This window comes from Prinia subflava, chromosome 3 (genome assembly GCF_021018805.1).
Source record: "Prinia subflava isolate CZ2003 ecotype Zambia chromosome 3, Cam_Psub_1.2, whole genome shotgun sequence".
Lineage (NCBI taxonomy): Eukaryota > Metazoa > Chordata > Aves > Passeriformes > Cisticolidae > Prinia > Prinia subflava.
The window spans coordinates 38980359-39005333 of NC_086249.1; the positions used below are offsets into that span (position 1 = coordinate 38980359).

At 40.3% G+C, this 24975-nt stretch overlaps 1 protein-coding gene across 2 annotated transcripts; it reads right to left on the reverse strand.

Moving 5' to 3' along the window:
* Nucleotides 1-1376: 1376 nt before the first annotated feature.
* On the reverse strand, nt 1377-24942 carry HSPH1 (heat shock protein family H (Hsp110) member 1). Of its 2 annotated transcripts, XM_063394753.1 has the most exons (18): nt 24668-24942; nt 23671-23728; nt 17780-17920; nt 15967-16089; nt 14629-14728; nt 13700-13833; nt 12973-13217; nt 11871-12099; nt 10862-10968; nt 9487-9620; nt 7308-7513; nt 6368-6499; nt 5480-5617; nt 4937-5062; nt 4293-4400; nt 4066-4185; nt 2728-2889; nt 1377-2239 (listed from the first exon to the last, which is right to left on the reverse strand). In XM_063394753.1, the coding sequence occupies exons 1-18, from the start codon at nt 24772-24774 to the stop codon at nt 2039-2041; spliced, it is 2571 nt and encodes an 856-aa protein (XP_063250823.1). In that variant the 5' UTR covers nt 24775-24942; the 3' UTR covers nt 1377-2038. The 2 variants fall into 2 exon arrangements, with proteins under 2 accessions (XP_063250823.1, XP_063250825.1); XM_063394755.1 differs by lacking the exon at nt 6368-6499.
* Between the last annotated feature and the right edge of the window lie 33 nt (nt 24943-24975).

A 24975-nucleotide genomic window follows, 5' to 3' on the forward strand; every position in this document is an offset into this window, starting at 1 on the left:
AGCAAACCAACACTTTTGCACTTAGGGACACTGATCTTTAAGCATCTGGTGCCACATGTTTACATATGGGATCTGTGCCTCCATGCATCAGCAAGGTTAACACCCTCCAGAACATGCTCCCAAGAAAAATTCTTCCCTCAGCATTTCAGGTGCCTACTATTCCCTAGTGTAATTTGATGCTTAACACAGAGCAACAAGCCTGCAAAAAATCTTCAATAGACTACAGAGATTTACTCAAGAGGAATTCTTAGTTTTTAAAACGTTTAGCAAGGTTTAACAAGCGCAACTTGAATGGGCTGAAAATATTATTTTAGTTTAGTCTGTTTCAAAAAGCAGAGCCTGGCCTAAGTATTCAACCAGGTTTTAACATCTTGCTGTGAACCATGGATTACAATTTCTAAGTTAGAGGGTTCTGTGTTATGATGCTCAAAAGATACGCTGGAAATAAATCCCATGGACAGATGTCTATAGAGCAGGGATTTGTTTATTGCTGTGCTGGTAAGGTGGATTTCTTTCCCTAACTCACCCACCTTTGTCAAATGCTGTGGTCTATTTCTACATTAAGTATTACTTAGTGTCACTATGTCACTACAACATCACTACATATGCACCAGAACTAATTTACGTGGTATGATCTCATGGTTATTAGAGTTCTTTTCCACTGCGCTTGCACCTCCCCAATTCAGGAGTCATCAGGGGTCTTTGATTAAGGTCTTCTTCATATCTGAACTTTTCAACTTTGTCTTCAGAGCATGCACAGTTAAGGTGTTCCTTGGTCTGTCTGGTCTTAACCAGCCTAAATTCTCTATTTTGCAGCTAATTGGCTTTGCACTTGCCAATTTCTCGTTAGTACTATACTAATCTCTCTCTACAGCTATCCACCTGGTGAGTTTGTTCTTTTTTGTCTATTCAGCATTAAGCAACTACTTAACCATATACTAGCCATTACATTGTATAGAAAGTTATTTATATCAGGTTATATAGGTACAAAAAGCTATGATTCACGTTATATAGATATATAAAGTCATGATTTAGGTTATATTGATGTCTTATAACTCAAGCTATATAAGCACTTTGTAACATAACTTATATAGGCATCAGTTACAAACAGTGTCCTATCCTCTAACATCTGTGAAGTTTTCAGGTTCTTTCAGGTGTATACAACCCTTGGGCCAAAGAAAAGAAAGGGGCATAACTCAAAAAGGAGCTGAATTACATTCATCTCGCTGTACAACTGGCTTTGTGCAAAGTGTGAGTTTTAAGCATGCTTATGACTCTCCTGCACAGGAACACAAAGCAATGGCCTGTCAAACTGTGAGGAGGGCAACACTGAGAGCAGAAGTACTGAAAACAGTACAACTCCAGAGGTCAGGAGATACCAGTAAAATGAACTTTATTTCAAAGCTCATTAAAAAGCTTCACAATAACACTAACAGAATTAGTATTTCCTTCATTTTACGTACCCCACATGAAAAATGTATTGTTTAGCAAGAGATGAAACGTAAGCGTTTCTGCATGCTACTAACACATTTCACCATCTCATTACCTGATAAGTACTTTGGACTGCCACAATCAAAAACCTCAGGACAGAAGGATTTCTTCTGCAAAGTCCTTATGAAGGGGACAGACACTGGCTTCTTCTGACATACCCAATTAGATGTCCAGACAAAAGAAAACTACCTTGGCATCTACAAATGCCTACGAGTGTTTCAATTACAACCTTTTAAAGGAGCAGTACATTTCAAAGCAAGGGCTTCTTTTCATCTTTAGTGATGCAAATGGTTAAATACTGCACAGAAGCTTAGTATGAACTCACAATTCCACAGGAATCTGAAAGTTACCAAGGCAATTTTCCTTTTAGGATAGTCATGACCAACACTATTACTATTCTTCCTCCCACAACATAACATATCCCCGACAAGTCTTGAGAAAAAAAATATAAATAGTTTCCAAAACAATGCATTCCCACCCCCATCACATATGACAGCCAAAACATCTTCTGTCATGGGATGAAATAATTTGCTGCAAGTGCAGTGGCTTAGTCCAGGTCCATGTTAACAGTGTTTTGATCACTCGGATGACATTCGCCGTTTTGCTGAGGCATTTCAGAGTTTTTGTCATCTTCTCCCATGTCTTCAGTTTTATAATCACTTTGCTCACTTAATGGGTTTTCCTCCTTAGGAGAGTCAACTTTTGGTTTTGGTTGTGTCACAACAGGCTCACAGACATTGTTTAACTCCTAAAAAATGGAAAAGATGTGGGTAGAATATATATTAAGGAGCTACCATGTTCAGTAGTGCAAAAAGTCCCATGTCCAAAAGACTGCTTGAAATTGGCTTCCACATCTGTTCCCCTGAGTCCAAACTGACATGTACTTATTGTACATTGAAATAAGTTAATTGGTATACTTTCTGATGTTCTCTGGGCAAAGTTCAGCTAAGTATTTTGGATTTCACATTGTTTTTTTCCAATGCTATTTTGTCTCTCAGTGAAACACTGAAAAACAAGCCGAGTTTTTAAGGTGACTGACAGACAAAATACCAATGAGCTCCACTGAGTTGAATACAGTACACTAGAGCTCCTCTGCTTTCTATTGGATTTCCTCCTCATACTTTCTACCTTTCAAGAGCACTAGAGCAGCAAGAGAAAACCGGGAAAGACAAAAGGCACAGATACCAGTCTTACTTTTAGCACCAATCTCTAAAGATAGTTTCTTATGGTACTTACCTGTAGCTTTGCCTTAATTTCACTTGAATGCACAGCTGGATCCTGGTCCAAGCTCTTCTTAGCCTGTGCACTCACAGCATTGTTCATCCACTCCACCACTTCGCTAACACACTTCTCTACTTTCATCATTTCCATCTCATCAATATGGATGTATTTCTCATCCTGTCCCAATACAAACATTTTGTATTAGTTAATAATGTCAAGTGTTAATAATGGAGTCAAGCTATGCCAACAAGTCTATCTCAATTATTTATAACTTGTAAATCTCTTCCAATGGTCAAAATAAAGAGAAGTTAGCCACAAGGGAGAGCCATCACAGCAAGAGACAGCAGGAAATACAGATGTCAATATAAAGCTTCCTCTACTCAAAGGAACAAGAAATCTGGTTCACAGGGGGCATAGAGGCTTCACAAAAAGGTCATGCAATAAATTTAACATTCTTAAAAAAGCCGATTAAAAAAAAAAACCTCCCTTACATGCTGGAGGGGCTACCTGCACCTAAGGTAGTTTGGACATTGAGATTCTGATGTACAGGGAAAGGATCAGTTTTCCACTTCAGCATTCCCTACAATGCCACAGTTACACCATTAACTACTATCAGGAGAAGGACCTACCCAGCAACACAACAAATGAATCTATATTTAGAATTCTTAAATAAAACCAAGTTTTGAGTATACTATTTACAATGATGCTATTTATTTCACATATAACACTACTAATGATTTCACTTAAATTTGTCATCTATAGCTGTGAGGACATAATTGTTTCTGATGCTAAGTCTCAGACTGAATTAGTCTGAGTGTTGTGAGCTGTCCTACTAAAATTCTTTAATAAGAAATCCAGGGAGCAGGTTTTCTGACAGGAATGCTTATCAAGAACATAATCTACAAATACTAATGGAAAAAAACCAAACAAACCCCCCCACAAAACCTAAGTCCCAAATACACACCTAAAATAAAACTGTGGGGTTTTACTTTATCTGCAACTAGGTTTTATACTAATGCTTCTCACCATACAATAATTCTTGTCCCTAAAAGAACTGGAAGAGAAGCACACTTCTAAAAAACAGTCAGATCAGTTTTTTTAAGGTCAAGAATCAGACCACAAGTCTAAACTCTTTACAAGAACATCCTCTTCAGCCTGAAAACATCCAGAAGTATCCAGCACCTGAAGATATGACACACTGTGTGAGATTTTTTGAGTACTGGGAAACATTTGTGGTGTTAAATTTGTGACCTACATAGCAGTAGATTGCAGCTCATCTGAAAGTGCATTTGAAGCCCCTCCAGCCAATGAGCCTCACTGAAGCACTGTGGTTAAAAAAAAAAGGCCACTTACTTTATTCCTGAATTCCCCAGCTATTGTAGCATAGTACTGGAGCCTGCGTCCCAATTCTTGTAATAGCCTTGGTCGTTCCTCTGCCTCTTGATAGCGCATTTCAATTGGAGTACCTAATTTCTAGAAAAGGCAATTTCTACATGTTTACGTGATTCATTAACATTCAATAATGTTGTTTAGCACAGTGTTCTGGAAATTTTGCATTTTGGGCATATTAACAGGCCTACCTTTAAATTCTCTAGTTTTTCTACATACACCTGCTTCGCTTCATCCTCACCCTCTTCATACAGCCAGCCTTCTGTCTCTGCCAGGAGGGCAGAGAATCCCTGCAGATCCTGTGTGTCAATATAATTCAACACATCAAACACCCAAATGCACACCAATTGATCACATTTGTCTTGCAGTAACATGACAGAGGTAAATATACACATGAATCTTTAGCTTCCTGTCTAAAAATTCAATTTCTACTGCAGCTTTTGCTAATTAAGTTACTTAAACCATGCCAGCTTCTGGACTGAGAAACACACATCTACAATAAAGGTAGCATTTACAGACTTCTGTCCTTGACTAGGCCAATACTTGGGGTGCAACTCTAATTCATGGTTTTGGTTACACTTAAAGCAACACAGCTTCCCCTTCAAGTCACCAGCTTCAACTGGAAACAAAACTTTACTCCATTTGTGACAAAACTATTTTCAGGGATATGTGTTTGATATGCCTAAAGCTGATTCTGGGTTAGTCACTGCCATCATTCAAACGAAGTTCTGGTTTTGCAACTATGTCCAGGGTGACTGAGAAATTTTAACCAAAGTATACAAAACAGATATTTGGTATCAGTATTTTCAGAGAAGGTCCTGAAACCATAACCTACCTTTTCGCAAACAAATTTTTCATATGGTCCAGACAACTTGTCTCTGAACTCATAAACATATTCCTCCACTGCATTCTTTGCATCATTTCTTTCTTTCTCCAGTTTGTCTTGCATAATCATCTTTCCCTGTATACCACAGAAAATGTTTTAATTAAAAAATAACAGTGTTCAAACAGCATTCTACAAAGCACACCTCCTGTAAAATCTCCAGAGGCCTTGGCTCACCTAACTGCTAAAATTCTCATTATTATGCAGTAGAGTTATCTGAAGAAATGAGTTGCACTTCTCTAGATTACAACCGTTTAAATGAATCTGTGATGTCATTCCACAGATCAGTGCTCTGATACTAACTGCTATAAGGGACACTTCAATCTTTCTGATAAACATTTGGCAGCTGTGTGTTAGAAGGCAGACAGTATGTTAGCTCATTGTTAATTGAGCCCACACTCCAGGGTGACAGTACAAGAACAGAGGTTGCCTCGAGAAGCAGGCGAATGGTTAATAACTGCACACAGGAAAGCAGTCTAAACCACACTAACTCACCTCTGTTTCAATATACATATTGAGGAGATCTTTTCCTAACTGCCAAACCAAGTTAGCTTCAATGGGTAGTTCCACATTCTTCACTTTTATCTTGGGTTTTTTAGCTTCTGGGGGCTGATCACCTTTCTTCTCATTTGTCTGAGTTAGAAAGAAGAAAAATAAGATAATTTTCCTGACTTCTTTCTGATGAAGTACCACTACGATGAAAGATACATTCAGAGGAAGAATGCGCAAAGGTTTTTCCAAGTTCTTTTCAAAATCTTCAAAATATAGTCATGAGGCACTTTGCTTTTGGTGATTCCACCTTCTGTCCTAGTCTCCTTACAGTCTATTCCCAGACAGTGAGCACTGAGCTACAGCAAGGACATTCCTGAGATATATGGTGTCTTTGCAGATTCTCCAGAAGTGTCCGTCTGTAACGCAGCAGTTCACTAATGATGCTAACAGTGGCTAAGATTTTAACCCCAAATGTTTTTTATCTCATACAGATGAAAAAACCAAGTCACTAGCAATAACATGCAGACAAGTGTTTCACATTATTTCCTTTTATGTTTATGAATTCCTGATCCCAGCTTCCCTCAGAAGGTCCAATAAGCTTGGCCTCTAACTGCAGTTTAAATTGAAATGTCTGCAGCCCAAATAAACTAGCACAAATAAACAACACTGCAAGAAGACAGGGAACTGGTAAAGAAAGGCTTCTTGCAGGAATCCTTTCACAAGCCCTGTACAAAAACCATCACAAGATACAGACATTATTTTCCACTATAGTAAAGATGTGAAAATGAAAAAGGTTCCAACACCAAGTTCCTTATTTTTCCTGAAATATGTTACCATTTTAAAAGCCATTATATAGCATAACATTTTCAACAGAGTTAAAGGGTCACTCACTTTCTTGACATCTGGGATTTTGTTTTCTTCAGAGGGAGGTTCTGATGAAGGGGGAGACTGTGACGTTTGCTGACCATCAGTTTGTACCTGGGACTGTGTTCCAGCCTCACTGTTCTCTTGCTGGATATTTTTCTGAAATGAAAGCCCAGGCACAAAGGATGTAGAAGGCATGTGCACTTGCATTTAAGTATAGGGCACTTCACTCCTGACGCACATACGGTACAAAGTGCCCTACAAAGCATTCTGTGCACACGCACAAACACACACGCTTCAGCTATGGAGATACACACTGGGTGCCAGTTCAGAAGGACTTTGTGAAAATGTTACCAGTGCCAGGCTTGCTGCACAATACTTCTGTGCGTGTGTGCACATGCTAACACTTTTTCTTACAAAAAAGGGGCTTTTAATTTATTGAGTCATAATGTTTAAGGTTTTTTCCCCCTCAGAAAAACTATTAAAACATGAAGTAGGCTGCAACAATGTGCGTTATTCCCCAGTGTTCCCCTCTCCTTCAATGCTGTAGAAAACAATTCAGCTTTCCCTTTCATAAAAAGTTTCAAAAATCTTTACTGATACGAAGGATTCCATACAAATCATTTCAACACAAAGCACATGGATGAGTAACAATCCAAATCTAGTTGTCCTTTTTGGAACAGTTGGATAACTATGGAAGCTGTGAGCAACCCCACCCTCAAACAACCGACCTGCTGCAATTTGGCACTTCGCACAATAACTGATTTTGAAATCTGCACACTTCCAAGATAGCACAAATTGTCTCCTGTTCTTGTAAAGGAGACAGGAGACATTTCCTGACAGCTACACACATCTTAAAATTAATCTCCTTCCTTAGAGGAAGGTATTTTTCTTCCACAGTATGTAACAGCAGAACACACTTTCATCGATCAGTAAGGACATTCACACACAAGAAAGGTCAACTTACATCACTGAAGTTTTCAATAGGCCTCTGGTCCTGAGCTTCCACTTCAGTCTCAACACTGACATCATCACACTCTTCACTTTTAACTGGTTCTACCATAGATGCAGTGGACACACTGAAAATGCCGTGAGTATTGACACGGACTTTCACTTTGACTTTAGACTTCTCTCCATCTTTCTGGGCTGCCACATTCTGGATAACATACCTACCTAAAACCAAAAGAATCAAAACTCACACAGTGGAATTAAGTAGGTAATATTACAGAGCCAGGAAAACATCTCCCTTTTTTATAGACAAACTGTTTTCTAAATATTTGATGAAGCCTCTGTGCTAATCTCATGATTCCTCAAATTAAATCAGTACTACCAGAAAAAAAAAAACCCCAACAAAACCAAAGTACACTGCTTTTCAGCCAACTTCATCTGATAAATCAAACAGTAGGTTCTCCTGACACCACAGAGTAAATACAAAACTGGTGCTATCTGTGTTACTAGTGGGCTGAAAGAAAACTACTGAAGGGCTTAGTCTAATGCCAATATTAAGTGGTGCCTTTCTAATACAAATTACTGCCCAACATAGAAACAATATTTCTAGAGGCTTTCCTTACAACTTCTGACATCCATGCAAGTCTGCCATTGCCTTTTATTCTAGGGCAGAACCTAATTGTTTTGTAACTACTGTAATTCTTGAAACAAGCATTGTGAAACTAATAGACAATTAGTTCACGAGTAAATGAAGACTGATGTCCTTAACATTAACAGCAGACATTTTTCTTATGCATAAATTACAGTGACCTGGAGACCAGAATTCTCACTTACCTGCAAAGGACAAGTTCCCCAGTTTCACAGACCAAATATACACATTTGCAAACAACATTCCTTCAGCAACAGATCTAGACTACCAGCACACAAGCTTTTACCTGCCTGTCTCACAGGATAAGGAACGTAATCCTCTGTCTTGTAAATTCAATAATACTGGAGTTGTGTGATCTATCCTCCCTTTTGCCAGTCTCATTAGAACTACTACTTACCCATTAGTCATACCAATAGTTCTGTTCTCAGCAAAGAATTAATTGGCAACTGAGTTGAAACCAATCTGATCTTCTGTTCTTACCAGTTTTCAGAACAGCAGTTAAACAGCTCCTTGTTTGTTACAGCCATATAAATTGAACACTGACATATCCCACCATCAGTCTGTATGGTAAGATTTACCCACAAAAGGAAGTCTGATGTTTCTATAACTACAGAATACTGTCAGAGAATCACAGAATGGCCTGGGCTGGAAGCGACCTTAAAGATCGAGTTCCATCCTCAGCCTTTCATTAGACTAAGCTGCTCAGGGTCTCATCCAACCTGGCCTTGAATACTTCCAATGCATCCACAACTTCTCTGGGAAACCTATTCCAGTGCCTCACCACCCTCACAGCTGAATCTATTCCAAATATCTAATCAAACCTGCTCTCTTGCAGCCTCTAAAGCTATTGCCTCTTGTACTGTCACTACTTGTGCTTGTAATAAGTTCCTCTTCATTATGCTGTTTTTTCGAAATACCTAGTATGCAAACATACATTTAACTGCATGTTTAGAACTCAAAAACAATTATTTAATTGACCTGTCTGCCATCACAATCTCTTTCTAACTAACCATGTTGTAAGCTGTTTTTAAGTATCAACACTGTCAAGTGCTGCAATTTGTCAAAAAGTACAAAGGAGCTGGTTAGAAATGTTATACACACAAATCAATACTGTAGTCTTGTAGCTGCCACTATTTCAAACTGCTTTGACTAAAAGTTACTCAGCATTATATCAATCCCAGAAGGTATAGGTAAAAACAACTAGTTATTTAAGACATGCTTTTTTAATACACAGGAGATATTTTTCAATCTTTCCCAGCTTGCTTCAATGATATGCATAGAAGACTTAGTAAGTTACAAAGCTATCTTTTGCAGTGATAACCACATTTTAGTTGTAGGCATTCGTTTCCCCTCATTTCTTTGTTTAGCCAAAACAACATTATAAGCAAGAAAAATAAAGAAATACAGATTCAGTTGCCTCAGGAATGGGAAAATTCTGAGTCCTTCAGAGACAAAACTCAGAATATATACGTCATAACCATACTGCACCACAACACAGTTAATCAATAATTCTATTGGAGACAACATAATTTCCAGGACAATTACTTACCGATTTTTGACTCAGGATATGGGACTCCATTAGGATCAGAATAAAAAGCTTCCAGCTCAAATGGACCTTTCCTATAGAATGTAAGTACCTTAGAGAAGGGTGCTGCATGATTTCTGCTGAAGACCTCATGAACTCTGTAATTAAGGGAAAAATATCACTTTTAGCAGTGTATTTGAGCTGGAAGGTTTCGATATAGGGTCAGAACTCTTTGGAGGAACACCATGTTTTGACACATTTACCTTTCTGAACAATTCCAATAAAGATACTTCACTACTATACTGCAAGGGAAAAGGATTTACTGTTCTCTACTGTAATGAGAACTTGTCCTAGTCCACTATTTGAGCCTGGAATAGTGTATTTTAAATCATAATTTGCACCCTTCCTTAGTCTCAAAGGGATAATTACAGCCTGTTAATTCCTTGTTCATTTATGTTCCATGGCTCAGTTGAGAACCTTGACACCAGATTATTATTCATTCCTCAACATGACAGAAAAACAACCAGCTTTACTTCATGTTCTATGGCATGTCTGCTATTATGCCACCCTGATTCTAATTTCCAGCTAAGTTTTGTCTCCTAACTGTGGAAGGTCTCATCTAATAACCTAGATGAGAGAAAGTGAGAGCTTTACCTAGAACATGAACTCACAGGCTGCTCTCACAAGTGACAGAACAATTAGGCCCTGCACCTGCACAGAAAACACACAGGAAGGAAAAAAAGCCAAACTATGAAGAACATGAAAGGTGTGAACAGATCCATCTAGAACTATGATTTTCCCACAAGTTGAACTTGGAGATCTTTACATCTTAGAAAGCAATTGCATTTCCCACAGACATGGCACAATTAGTAATAGATGTCAGTTGTAAGAGACTGTAGCAAGACATTACTCTTACAAAATGTTAAGTTTTTGTTAGGTGTTAAATTCTTGCTTCAGTCAGATGAACAGCATCCATATGAGCTCACAGTATTACCATAGTACACAACATTATTAATAAATCAAGAATCTTAGATAGGTGTTGGGAACACATTGAATAAAAAACAAAAAGTCAGAAGGCAAAGTGGAATCAGGACCCAGGCATTTATCTAGTTAATTTTACATTCCTAAGCCTGACAACCAGGTAAAGGTAGCACAAGGCAAGATACCAGTTGGTAGCTCTTTCATCACCTTTTTTATAATCTTTATATTTTTACAAATGAGGAATTAGTTAAAATTTCAACCTATGTCTTCACAATCTTCTCTGTCAACCATCTCTGGTACATGGTCTATGGGTTTTCTACATGACAATGGCAAGATCCTAATTTAAATGCAAGCAAGAACATTACCCTTGATTTATGAAGGTGAAAAGCTTCATTGAATGGTAGTCTGAGCTACCTACCCTTCAGTGTCCTCTGCTTCTGTGTTCCACAGCAGAGATATTGGAAAAGGTGTAGCATCTGTCACAGAAAATTCTCTCACTTTAAAAGCTGGAGAAAGAATGGCACACTAAAAAATATAAAAAACCAACAACAAAAAAACTCGCATTAAAGCTGGTTAATTCTTCTCCGCTAGCCAAGACAGCAAAAAAATCTTCAAACAAGTGAGAACTGAATTGATTTTATTAGGCAAAAGTATTTCAATACTCAATTTCAACACAGTATGAGAAATCTCACAAGTGTTTATGTGCTGGGCTAGCAGGCCTTTTGTAGCTTGTGAGTAAAGGTAACACTCTAAGAAAAGAGTAGGACTGTGAAAACTGGAAATGCTGTACTGCTTAGTCCTAAAAGAAGTAGTTCTCGAAAGGGTCCTGCTTCTTTCCCTGAACACAGCTGACTGCTGGCAATGGGAAGCTGTCAGTGAGATGGAATAAAGAAACAAGTCAAAGAGCAGAGAGTGAAATAAGAAGTTAAAGGAGAAAAAGCAGAACACAGAATGAATGGTTTGCTTGTAAAATATAGTTGGAGACAGTAAAAATGGGAGGGAGACAATAAAGCTTGTTTCACATTGATGTTAAGTTGGGTACCAGAAAAGTCAAACTTGCAGTAGATGCAAACTCCATAGATACTCCTCATACCTTGTTGAGTAAAAAACATCTTTCAGCTTGACAACAAACAACTTGACAACAACTTAAGTTTTGGCATTGAAGATCCCTGGATTACATTCTTCTGAAGAGCAGAGTGGGCTGCTTACAGAATACACCCTGCAATAGAGTACTGCACCAAAAAGAAGTACTCTGGACTTCCTCAACAGCACAGTCCCATAAAAAGACCTAGTGAACATGTATGTTCCCTTGAGTACTTTAAAATGGATCACTTCTACAATTTTTCATAACTGCTTGACTAATACTTCATGGAAGTGCTACCAAGAAACATATCTTTTAATTTCATCAAGTGTTGCCAGTACTATACCTGCAGAGCACAGCCCCTAGCTATGGCTTCATCTGCGTTCAGTGTTGTACTGACATCCTTGCCAAAGAATTTGGCAATCCTCTCTTTGACCGCAGGAATACGGGTTGCTCCTCCCACAATCTCTACAGCATTTACATCTTCCACTTTCAGTTGTGTTTGTTCCATTAGTGAAAGCAGAGGCATTTCTATCCTTTGCAGCAGGTCAGCACACAACTCTTCAAATTGTGACCTAAAAACCCAAAAATGGAATTAACCAAAGAATGCTTGTCTCACAAGAACCTTGCCTGGTATTTGTTTCCAAACTGATGGTGACTAGGTTAGTTAACTACATTGCAAAAAAGGACTTAAAGCTAAACTTCTGTGAGCAGGCCAGAGTGGCAACTGTAGACAAGGCAGTACGCAAAGAGCTGCTTACAAATTTCCCTATGCCACTATCAATGTTGTTCAATAAGATAAAGGTTTTGTTTGGGCAGCTGCTATATATTTGCTTCAGAGAAGAGGTTACAGATAAGAAATCAGACAACACTGACACTTCGTTTATAATGAAAAACTGTTGCCTAAACACTGGAAGAAGAACCCACCACTCTCAGCAGTAGCTACGGAACTAACAAATGAAGCCATGCCTGTGAACATGTGCAAGAGACAGAGACTTCATTTACACTTGTACCATAATCAAGTCATCACCCATAAGCACTGTTTCTGCCCTCCATTTCTCTAACAATATCCCCAGTACACTAAGGACAGAAAAAAGGAAACAAAGTCTAAATTGTCGCTATCTTAAGAGCAGTAGGGTATTTAGGTTACCTAAAATATGTAGGTCTAAATATGCAGCCAACTCTCTGGTTTGCATGCAACAATCCATGGTTTTAAGAACACATTCTACGAAAAGAATCCAAACTTCTAATGCATGCCGTATTGCACTGAAACCTTACTCAAGTAGCTGAACACCACATTTCCCAGCTTCAGCTATTCTAGCATCACAAAATCCACAGCTATTCAGTACTTACATTTAATTTTAGCAAGTTTTTTTCAAACGCAGAAAGAAACACTTGTTTAAAAAATATGGCCACCAAAGCAAAAGCCTGTCTTGTACAGAACTCACCTGTTCATTTTTCCAGATACATCAGTATCATTCATGAAACACTCAATATTTAGGGGAATGTCTGTGCTATTTGAACTCATCAGTTTCTTCAGTTTCTCACACTCCTGATACAGACGAAGGAGAGCCCGAACTTTGGTTTTTGGATCTAGTTTGTACTTTGATTTTATTTCTGCACAAAAGTAATCTACCAGCTTTCCATCAAAGTTTCTCCCACCAAGGAAAGGGTCAAATGCTGTGCCAAGTACCTGGTTTGAACAAACACAATTATTTAGTCTTACACTAATAAAATCCAAGGGAATACCAGTCTTCCAATAGCAGCATTTGAAGTCCTTGCTTCAAAAAAATGCTGGGGACAGGTCAGCCTATCTTCCAATGCACAACCACATCAGTCAAAAATTCATCTTCACTTTTACAGAGGAAGTAACATTTCCTCTGTAAGTAATCCTAAGTATTCAAAATCTTAATCCATATACACACTCATTTAGATAAAACAAAATAAATTATAGCACATGTATTACATATCTTACATTTGTGTACTGCAAGAAATTTACAGCCTGTTTGAAATAATTCTAATGAAATGAAGGACACTGATGAAAACCTTCACCTTTCGACTCATTGCCATTTTCCCATGCATTAAATTATTTCAGAATTTAAAAAAGAAGGCAATCTGCAGGCTATTTGATTCTCACTGCTTATAAATCCTTTTATTTCCATTTAACCTTATTACCTTGAGTTTACTCTTGTTGAATGCACAGGCTGATACTTGAAATGCAGAATGTCCCATATCAACAAACACAACTATCCGTGGTTTCTCCTCAGGAGCTGGAAGGTCTTGTTTATAAATTCCGTAATTCAGAGCCACTGCAAAAGAAGTGTCAGGTATTATCCACACCATCTCTAGTTTCCAGTGGCATACAACCACATCCCTGGGAACATTAGGCTATAAGATCAAAAACACCAAGACAAATCCAGATGTACACCTCTGCAAGATATACTATCTTCATGGAAGCCTTATTCTATCAATCTAAGCTGTAGGACCTGAAAAGCAGAACATACTCCTTTAGTCATGTATGTGCTCCCTAAGCATTTCCTTCGGCTTTTTGGGTTCGTGGTTTTTTTGGGGTGGTGGTTTTTTGTTTGTTTGGGGGTTTTTTTGCCATGCAAAGTAATCAAAAATGTAGAACATCTTCACAACAAAACCCAAACATATTTTTGTATTTACAGGGATTATCTTCTAGGCTGGGAGGTTTTGTCTCAGAGTTGTATAAATGGTCAGCAGAGCCCTTGTGTCTGTTTAAAACCCTGACTACACTGAAAAAAGCCTTGGAAGTTATGAGGTGTTGATGTTTAATCAAGGAACTTCCTTTAAGAGTGTCTAAATCCTGCAACTGTGCATCTGGGCAGTACACTAAATGAACAAGTAGTCCAGGCATATGTAGTGACTCCTAAAGAACTGCTCACAGAGATAATTATCAATGGAGCTTGATCTCATCCACCTCTCACACAGAAGACATTTAACCAAGAAAAGAACCACAAGGTTTTCACATATTTATGTCTCATTTTCACCTTTTCAAGTCAGTCCTTTTTCTTACAGTAATTAAATGCAACCTCTAGTCCACCTGTCACTTGCAGGAACTGCTGTTTTATCCTACTAACCTGCTGTCATGTCATTCATTAATCTAAGACAATTTAGACCAACAATCTGGGCTGCATCTAGAAGGGATCTCCTTTCAGCATCTGTGAAAAATGATGGAACCTGAAGAAAGAAGGCAAGAATACAAAGTTATTTCCAGAAAATGAGACACTACACTATTTATTTAAAACCATTAATTTAAAAATTGTATCTATTCCTCCTCTATGAGGAAGATACTTACTGCAGGCCTCTAAAATGCAATTACCATACTGAATTGACACTTTAAATATTCTACTCAGAGGCAGAATTAAACCAGCATCAGCTAGTTTACATGAGCACACACTAGCAAGAAACAAATGCGTTATTTGTATACAAATGTTAATAACATTAAGTGCTGGCCCAAAATGTGACACTGTATATTATGAAGACAGTAACATGGAATACCATAATCAGAACTAGCAGGTATACGCCTGTCTAAAAAAGGAAAGAAGGAACTAAAAACATACAGCAATACTACAGATGTGACAGATGCAATGAAATAAATGATAACAAATGAAGAGAATCTATTTTGCAGAAATTACTTTTGGCAAGGACTGCTAAGTAATTCTGAAGGAATATGCTGTTGAAAATTTTCTACAGATCTCTAGCATTGGCATTGGACAGTGCCTCCTGATGTCCCTCCAAAGGGACACATGAAGAACAAGCCAGGTATCAACTGGAGAATCAACATTTCTAATAATAACAGAGCTAAATATTCCTAGATGCAACATGAGACAGACTTGTTCAGAGTCACTGAGAACAGAGGCAGGTGTTATTTTATACTTGGGGCTTTGCAATGGAATGACTGTTCTTGATCTGAGGTCATTTTTTGTGCAGTCATAACATTAAAAGGAAAAACAAAACAAAATTTGCTGAAAGGATGAAGATAAACAGGAGAGAAACTAAAATTTTCAGCTGCCACAGGGCAAATCTTCATAAACAAAGGAAATTGTTTATCAAAGTTGTTATCAAATTGTTTTAAATTCAAGAAAAAACACAAACATTAATATTTGCTTTAATGAGTAATTAGTATGCTTAATCATGAAAACAAGCTGTTCCAGAAGGGTATATACCTGGATCCAGAAACATTTTGGATCCAAAGATTCAGACATTTCCAAGAGAATGAGTTCACGAAGTTAGTCAGGGTCTGGAATATGCCAGTAGCCCTGGGGTTTCTTTAAGTCAAAAGCTCTAAAGCTAGTTAGGATTAATCCCTTTATAAGTGTTTAACAGAGTTCTCTTCCACTCTGCATGAATAGAAACAAAATGCCCTCAATAGCTGAAGTTAAAAGACAATGTTCCTGTGCACTACAATTACTTACAGAAATAACACAGTCTGTTACTGGCTTTTTCAGGTTACTCTCTGCAGTCTCCTTTAATTTAGTCAATAGCATAGCTGAAATCTGTTCCACACTGAAGATGTGCTCCTCATCCATGTACATGACCTGGATAGAACACGTAAAGTAATTCCATTAGTTCAGCTAGAGGAAAATTACATACATTTAATGTTTTTTGATACACTGCTGGCTAATACACTATGAATCATGACATGCTTCATTATTTCATTATAGAACTTCAGTTTACAATTTAATTTCCCAGTTGAGTGTTTATAGAAGCAATAATTCCATTCTCACTGTCTTAAAACATCAAGAACTGTACCAACTCCATAAATGAAGGAAATGGCCAAAAGTGATACAAATTTAAAATATGGCACATCATTAAGTAAAAATAGCCATCGTTTTTCAAACTGATGCCAAATGCAAAAAATGTGCAGAACTACTTGCTGTCTATTTTCCCTTAGCATTTTTATCCTTCTGCTTAAATATGGAGAAGTGTGGAGTCTCTGAAAGCAAGAACTGTGCAACAAGAGTTCCACTATGCAGACAAAACAACTAAAAGCTTAAGATAAAGGTCAGAAAAAATTGCTCTCTTAGCAAAAATTATTCTTGAATCACCATTTTTATCATGTAATACAATGCATGACAATGATGAAGTGAAGTAACACATTACAACTAATGCTTGAAAGTAGCACTTTTTTTATTCACTCAGTATGATTTAGAAAAATTTAGGCATTTTGGTTTCAATAGCAAAATTGTACCCTGAACCTCCCAGTCTTACTGAATGTCACTGAATCAATTATTAAAACTTTTTAACCACAGTTAAATAGAAATAAATATTAATTTGTTCTCCAAGTAGCCTAAGAAAAATAGGAAAATACCAAGTAGTAGTGTTCTCTCAACACTAGACTGTCATATAGTACAAGATTTCTACACACATGGATTCAAGGAAACCAATGATTTCCATCTGAATTTATCTATTATCACAAGTCACAAACAGCAAAAGAAAAAGCATCTCCTCTTTTGTAAAGCTTGGTACTCTTACACTCAGGATTCTTTCTAATGTATACATTAGAATGTGATCTATTCATTACTTAGGACGGATCTGAACTGAAGTTTTGAGGGACCCGTTCAAGCTAAGGTCTTCACTAGTGAAGCAACACTGTTATGCCAGCAAGGCTTAATTATGAGTAATTGTATATATTTCTGTAAATGGAAACAATGTTATTAACTGTACCTATTCTAGTAAAAGCTGACATTGTATCAGTGAAGTCCTTGAAATGTAAGCAAGAGCCAAACCTGCAATGTGGTAGGAACTGGTTTTGAACACTTTTTTGCAAGTAACTAACTCTAGGCAGTTCACTAAAGACACACTTCCCACTCATTTATGGCAATTCTTCTAAAGAAGAGCTCCAACTACTTTCTAACGCATTTGTAAACCCTAATAAGACTGCTGCAATGCATTCCACACAAAAGTCACAAAGTCATACTTTGAAGTAAAACCATACGACCTTCTAATTATCTTAGCAATTTTTCTGCCAGCGTATTTAAGGTAGATGTACAATTTGCCAACAGGGAAACTTGCATTTCAGCAATTATTTGTAAATGAACCTTAATTTGAAGGTTAACATCCACTGTTTAAAGATAAAGCTGTCTATTCATAGGACTCTTCTTTAACAGAAAGATTAAAGCAACCCTTAAGGGTAATTAAAAGAAACCCGTGTTTTCATGACTCGGTGCTGAAATATAAGACTTCATATTTAGCTATACAACCCAGAAAGATACACTGCAGATTTACCTTTACTCCAACTCCCCCATTCTTCATGGGAACCAAATCATAGCTCAACTTTTCTTTTTCCTTCTGAACAAAAGGATCATTAAATGCACGGCCATGGAATCTCTTGAAGTTAGATACAGTGTTGTGGGCATGAGTAATTTGCTGTAAAGAAATACAGGATAGTTAGAAATCCACTCTTAATCAGCCTGCAATGTTCAGTGCTGCTCTGTATGACCCAACGCACAGGTCAAGTTTTCAGACAACTGCTCACTCCCTTGTCACAGCTGTTTTATTTAACACTGGTAATTACTGTCTGGTACTTTTTATCAGCTCATTAATAAGTTAGACACAGACTTCCAGACCATTACCTATTAAGGATTATAAAACTATCTCTGAAACCTTGACACAGTTGAGTGAACAATAACATGAGCAACAGAGCCTACTACTTTAGTCAACTAATTTAGTATCATAGAATTGTTTAAATAGGAAAAAGCCTTTCAGATCAAGTCCAGCTATTTACCAAACACAGCTAAGGCCACCAATGTCCCCAAAAGCAACATCCATACTCCCAGGGCAGTGACTCCAACACTTCCCTAGGCAGCCTGTTCAGACATTTACAAACCTTTTGGCCAAAAAAAAAAAAAACAAAACAACCTAATGGCCATTCTAAACTTCCTCTGAAGCAACTCATGCTCCTTTTAGGTTATTGTAGATAGTGATAACAGCACACCTGAGCTTCCTCTTCCCCAGTTCCCTCCACAGACTCCTCATCAGACTTGCATTCCAGACCCTTCCCCAGCTCCGTTGGCCTTCTCCAGACACACCCCAGCACCTCAATGTCTTTCTTGTAGTGAAGGGCCCAAAACCAAACACAGGATTTGTTTTACTCGGCCTCACCAGTGCCGGGTAAGGGGGCACAATTACTGCCCTGGTCCTGATGGCCACACTGTTGCTGATAAAGGGCAGGATGCCATTGTCCTTCTTGGCCACCTGGGCACATTGTGGATCATGTTCAGCCACGGTCAAACAGCACTCCCAGGTGTTTTTCCACCAGGCAGCTTCCCAGCCACTGCCCCCAGCCTGTAGTGTTACACGAGGTTGTGACTCAAGGGCACGACCTGGCACTTCTTAAACCTCATACAATGGGCTTCAACCCTTCAATCCAGCACTGTCCAGATGCTTCTGTAGAGCCATCCTGCCCTCCAGCAGATCAACACTCCTGTCCAACTTGGCCTAACCTCCAAACTGACTGATGCGCTGGTGCACTGGATCTCCTTTGGCAGGTCATTGATTAAAATATCAAATAGGGCTGGCCCCCAATACTGAGCCTTGGGGAACACTCCTAGTGATAGGCTGTCAGCTAGATTTAACTCCATTCACCATCACACTCTGGGCCCGGCTTTCTAGGCAATTTGTAACCAGTTAGGAGTAACAATTCAGTTGTGCCAGTCATCCTCATACCTCCACAATGGCAACTGTGACAGTTTTACTGCTGTGCAATGGTGTGTGGCTCCTCCTCTTTATTGCCTGTGTTGCAGGCATTGATGCACATGCACTTCAGCTGGTCTATTGATCCTGCCACTTTTTTGCAGATGAGAAGCCCTAGTTCCTATGTGACCATTCTCAGGAGCTTCCATGGTTTCTAACACATCAGTAATAACCCTTGTGTCACTGCTGCTGCATGGATGTCCATCCCATCTCCACCAAGGCAGCAGAGTGAAGGACCTTGCTAGAACACTCTCTCTCAAAGACTGCTGTGGTACCCACCCCAGACTCATCTCTCTCAGTTGTATGTCTTTCCCCCTCCAAATCTGGTTTTAAGTTCTCAATGCTAGCTGCTAGCTCCTGTGCACAGATCATTTTCCCCCTCTGAGATGGGTGCACCCTGTCTGTTGCTAGCAGTCCTTGCTGTCCTGTCAACTGACCCATGACCAAAACCCCCAAATTCTGCCGGAGGCACCAGGCTCAGATATTGGTCTGCTGGCTCTTCCTGTTTCCTCCTTCATTTCCTGCAACTGGAGGTATAGAGAACACATGATAGCACTATCTGTGCTCCTTATCCCTTAAACAGTAATTCAAAGGCCTTGAAATCTCTCCTGATTGCCCTGGACTTGCTGGTGCAACCTCATCACTGCCAGCCTGAGAAACTAATAATGGATAATTATCTGACAGCCATACCAGGTTAGGTACCTGGACCCCAGAGAGGCAGCAGGCTTTCCTAAGATGTGGTTCCAGCCAGCATAATGGACCTTCTGCTCCCTTCCAAAGGGAGTCTCCTATGGCAATGACCTGTCTTTTTGTTAGTTCAGGGAAGCAGTTTTGACATAGGCCAACTTAACCTTGGTGACAGACTGCTCCCTATCCCTTCAAGTCACTGTTTTCCAGCAGGTGGAGAGGAGAAAGGAATTGTCCGTGTGTCCCGTCTGCCTCCCAGGCGTGTCCAAGGGAAGGCAGAGTGAATTCCACTACATCATCTCTTTCTCACACTCCCTGATAGTCCTCAACCTACTCACCTCCTGCCAGAGTTCTGTCACTAAGTGGAAGAGTACCTGGCACACTCCCACAGCTCTGCTCACAGCTGCCACCCACCACTGGCATTGAACGCAGGGCTCACCCTGCAGGTGGCACCTGGGTGGCAGCGTGTTCCTGCCAGAGCTGTCTGGGCAGATGTGCCAGCCATGCTTGGCTTTCTGCCCGTGGATATCACTGCTCCCTGGTTGGGCTGGCACTGCCTCAGCACCCTTCGTGCAAACTGCTGTACCACACCCTGCTCACCAGTGCTCCCTAAGGGCTTGTTTTATATTGGGAGAAACTGCTGCTGTTGCTCTGGCCCCACCCAGGTCCCATGAGTCCCACTCGAGCTGCAGGCTTCTGGCAGTTCTTTTCTCCCAGTGACATTTCCCCAGTTCAGGAAACCCCTGCTGTGCACTGCACTGGAGCACTCTGCTGCTGGATTGTGCTGGCAACCAGAGCCACTCACCTTGCAAATGGGGGACAAAACTTGGACCAAATTCAAACGTCTAAAGATTCCAACTAGGTATGAAGCTGGTTTCTCTGTTCATAAGCTTGGCCTCCCACCCAAGCCACACTACCTCCACTTCAAACCTCATTACATTAAATACAAGCAAGGGCTTTCCTAGTTACTAAGTGTCAAGTTTAAGTGTCCCCATACATTTCTATACTACATATACTACATTTTCCTCCCTGAGCTAGTTTGAAATCACATCATTTCCTTGTTCACATTCACTTAGCAGCAACTCAAATTCTTGCACTAGACCAAAGAATGCAGTGCATAGACAACTTGGAACTTCTTTTGCTAGCATCAGTTTGAAGTATATGCTAAACTACAATGCAAGCTCCCCAGTGCAAGCAAGTGACATTAGAAAGGCATTTGTTATCAGAAGTGCAATGCACAACAGAAAGCAGACAACTAGAGCAGCATAAGAGATAATGAAAGTATCTCAGAGTAGAATGAATCCTATTTTATTAGAGAGATATTACAGAAGTGTCTTATCTACAGGATAGATTTAGGCAGGCACCAACAGACTGCACGGTAAAACTCAAACACTGAGCATAACAAGGAATATTTCTAGCATTCACTACCCTCAGAAAAAAGCCTCAAAATCTTTGTTGCATATAAAATTTTCCACCATGAATTGGAAGAATTTGAGCTACATCTTGCAATACAAATCTATTTAACTAGGACAGTTCTCCTACAGAAAAGCTCCCTGAAAAAAAGGAGGCCATACTGCCACCAACAAAGAGTAACTTTCAGACAGCTGTGTCTGTGGAAAGATGTCACACTTGGACTCCCTGCTGAGAGTCATCCTTGGTTTATTCTAATCATCAAACAGTGCTCAGCAATTAATAGCACAAGCACAAGTTAGCACAGGCCAAAAATCATGCCAGGAACTATTCCAGTACTTTAACATGATCGAGTAGTTTGGTTTCTGTGTTGAACACGGTTTCCCAGCATGGTTTCATTTATTTGTATAGCCACAACTTCAGAGTACTTGAATGCTACGTATTTCACTGCTGTATGGCTGAAGAACGTGGCAGCAGGAATTATTACCATGTAGTGGGCAGAGAACTCCAAACACTCTGGCAGCTTTTATAGCCTAATTTAGAATTAACCTCAAAGCCTTTTCTAAGAGAACAATCTTAAGATATTTTTAGAGTAATTGTATGCCATTAGGTCTCTAGCATGTTTTAATATCTTCCTGCTTAGTCACAATTAAGAAAGCTGAGAATTATGGTCTCTTAACTAATGTACTGTTCTCATCTCCAGTGCTACCATACTTTCCTAAAGGTAACAGAAATTATCTGAAAATTTGCTCCAGCAGCTATTTCTCAAATGTTTAAGAGAGCATCTTTGAGTATTTTGATCTCTCTCACAAAAACACATTGTAGAAGTCACCAGTCAAAACCACTTTCATTTTTATTTTGTGGGATTTTTTGTTTGTTTACTTTTATATTTTTTTTCAAATGGAAAGCATTGTTTTAGTCCTTGTGTAATAGCTACAACACCCTAGGACACCAAAAATGTAACTCTCAGTAGTCCATGTAAGGAAACTTCCACATTTACAAAAGAAACACAATTCACATCTCAGTTCATCAGCCAAACTTACAACTAGAGAAATAAATGATCTGTCATCTTTTATCCTTTCAAGTATCATATTCTTTTTTCCTAGCAAAAATATTTAGCTTCAACTGCTAGGAGAGACAACATGAAACATTCAATGTAGTAACATCATACAGGTTAGTCTGAAGGTAACTAAAGCCACAGGTGTGCACCACTGCAAACACACATTTGTAAATGCAACCTAAGAGAGACTCTGCCTCACTCTCATCTTACTTCATGTTTTCCACAGCATCTTCTGGAACAATTCAACAATACTGAATGCTTGAGAATACACAGGATTCAGATCATTTCACATTTTGAGTAACAACTCATTTTTGCACATGAATGAATCATACTATTTTCTGACTTGTAACAATGTCAGCAGTCAACTCAGCAATACTAAAATGAAATTTAAGGAAAAAATCTACAAACACCAAAAAATCAAATACAAATCTATTTACCTCATTACTCCAAATGTTAACCTGTAATTGAATGTGCATGTGCTTGTTAACAAGTAAAGTATTTGTATTGCCTCAGCTATTCAAAATTAAGAAGAGTGCTATTACAGTGGAATAAAGTCTTCTTTAGTGCTCTCTCCATGGAAACCCACTGCAGTCCTTTGACTACACTAGAGAGATGCACAGGCCAGCGCAGGCTGCATGCTTGATCTCAAAGCAGCAGTTATGTAACAACATAAAATACCTAAGGATTTATTTATTCATTACATTTTGTAATTTTGAGACTTGTTGGAATTAAGTTCTCCTTCTAAACCAAAAATACTACTTCAACAGAGAAAATATGCAACATTTCAGAGCACTTCAACAAAAAAAACCCCCAACAAAACAAAACAAGGACTTGCACCTTCAAAACCAGAGGCATTTAATTTACAGCAAATCCAGAGGCTGTAAGGTACCCTAAATAGCTTTAAGAATCTGAGCCAAACCTCTCCCCTTACATCTAATTTTAAGAAACTATATACAGCATTTAAAATGTTTTCCTTCATGTACAAGGAAAATCCTGTATACAGTCATTAAGAAAAGAAACCCAGTGACCTTAACTTGTCAGAATAGGAATATATTCAACTGGAAAGTATTACATTAATGAAAAAGAGAGCAGAAGCATTCTAGCAAAAACATCCTACATTTCTCTGAAGAAAGCATGGCAGCATAGTGCAGCATTTCTAAAATAAAAGGCTCAACAAGAAACTGAAGCTGTTCGGTTTCAACTACAGCCAGCCAATTCTCTTCACACCCCCTGGTACTTCAACAGTTTGCAGCTGGAAATGACCTACCTGGTTTTTAGCCGCAACACCAATAGCTCTGTTTTTGGATCCAAATGAAACTACCGACCTGGAAAGAACAACAAGCTAATTAACTCGGTCCTTACAACAAACAGGACTGAGAACTGTCACGAATTCATTTTCTACTACTGCAGATTAAACACCTAAGTCTTGCCATCAACGTGTCATTCTTTAAGTTTGCTGTAAAAAACTACAGGAACACTTTTATCCATCTTAAAGCCTTGGCTCGAATCCAGGACTTCTCACCATGGCTTATCCCAATGGTAAAGCAGGATGATCGCAATTCAGATCTCACAGCCAGACTACACCCCACCCGTCTGTGCATGGCTGCTTCCAGCTTGCCAACTAACTCCCGCTTTGAGCCAGAGGCGTTCTATGCCTGCCCTCTGACTAAAGGAGAGGTGCCCTGGGGCAGCTGGCAGAGCCATCCTGCGCAGCACGGCTGGCAGTGCGTTCCCCCCGTGTCCCACTTAACCCGGGCTGTCCCCGCGGGGATCTCCCGGCCGCCCCCGGCGCTGCCCGCCCGCAGCACCACCCGGGCAGGCTCCGCACAGCTCTCAGCCCCGGGCAGCGCCTCCGGGGCCAGGGGCACAGAACAGGACCGGGACCCGGGGGAACAGAGCGGGTGGGACCGGGGAGGGGGGCTCAGGGCGGGCCAGGCCCTGGGGCAGGATGGCGGGGTGTACAGGGGGACCCCGCGGTGATGGGAGAGGGGCACACAGCGGCTCGGGGCGGGAAGGGGCAGCGCGGGCGCACACAGGGGTCGGAGACACACACGGCGGGCTGCCCCCCGGCCTCGCCACGCTGTACCTGCCCCCCGGCAGCCCTCGGGGGCCCGCACGGAGGCGGCGAGTGCCGGCGAACCCGCTGGCCCCGCACAGCGGGAACCCCCCACCCACGCCCCACCGCGAAACTTCCAGCACCTTCTCGGCGGCGGGCGCTCCGCCGGGCACAGAGCGGCCCCCGCCCGCCCCCGCCCCTCACTCACGGCGTGCACCGGTCGCTGAACTCGTTGGCCACGGTCTCGATGCCGCCGGCCCGCGCCACGGCGATGTAGCAGCTCTGGAAGCCCAAATCAAAGCCCACCACGGCCATGGCCCCGGCGCCAGAGTGAGGCTCCCGCTCTGCACGGCTCGCTCCCGCTGCTGCTGCGGCCGCCGGTCCCCGTAGCGTGCGCGGGCGGGCGGACGGGGAGGAGACCCAGCGCCGCCGCCGCCGCTTTAAATATGACAATGAGGCGAAGTTTCCAGAAACTGCGGCAGCCACTCACCGGCTCCACGTGCGGCTTCCGCTTCC

Coding starts and splice junctions, on each gene's coding strand:
- HSPH1 (XM_063394753.1), bottom strand. CDS start 24,774: ATGGCCGTGGTGGGCTTTGATTTGGGCTTCCAGAGCTGCTACATCGCC. Junction 23,729..24,667: donor TTCAGCGACCGGTGCACGCC/GTGAGTGAGGGG, acceptor TGTTCTTTCCAG/GTCGGTAGTTTCATTTGGAT. Junction 2,890..4,065: donor CTGGGGAATTCAGGAATAAA/GTAAGTGGCCTT, acceptor GTATTGGGACAG/GATGAGAAATACATCCATAT.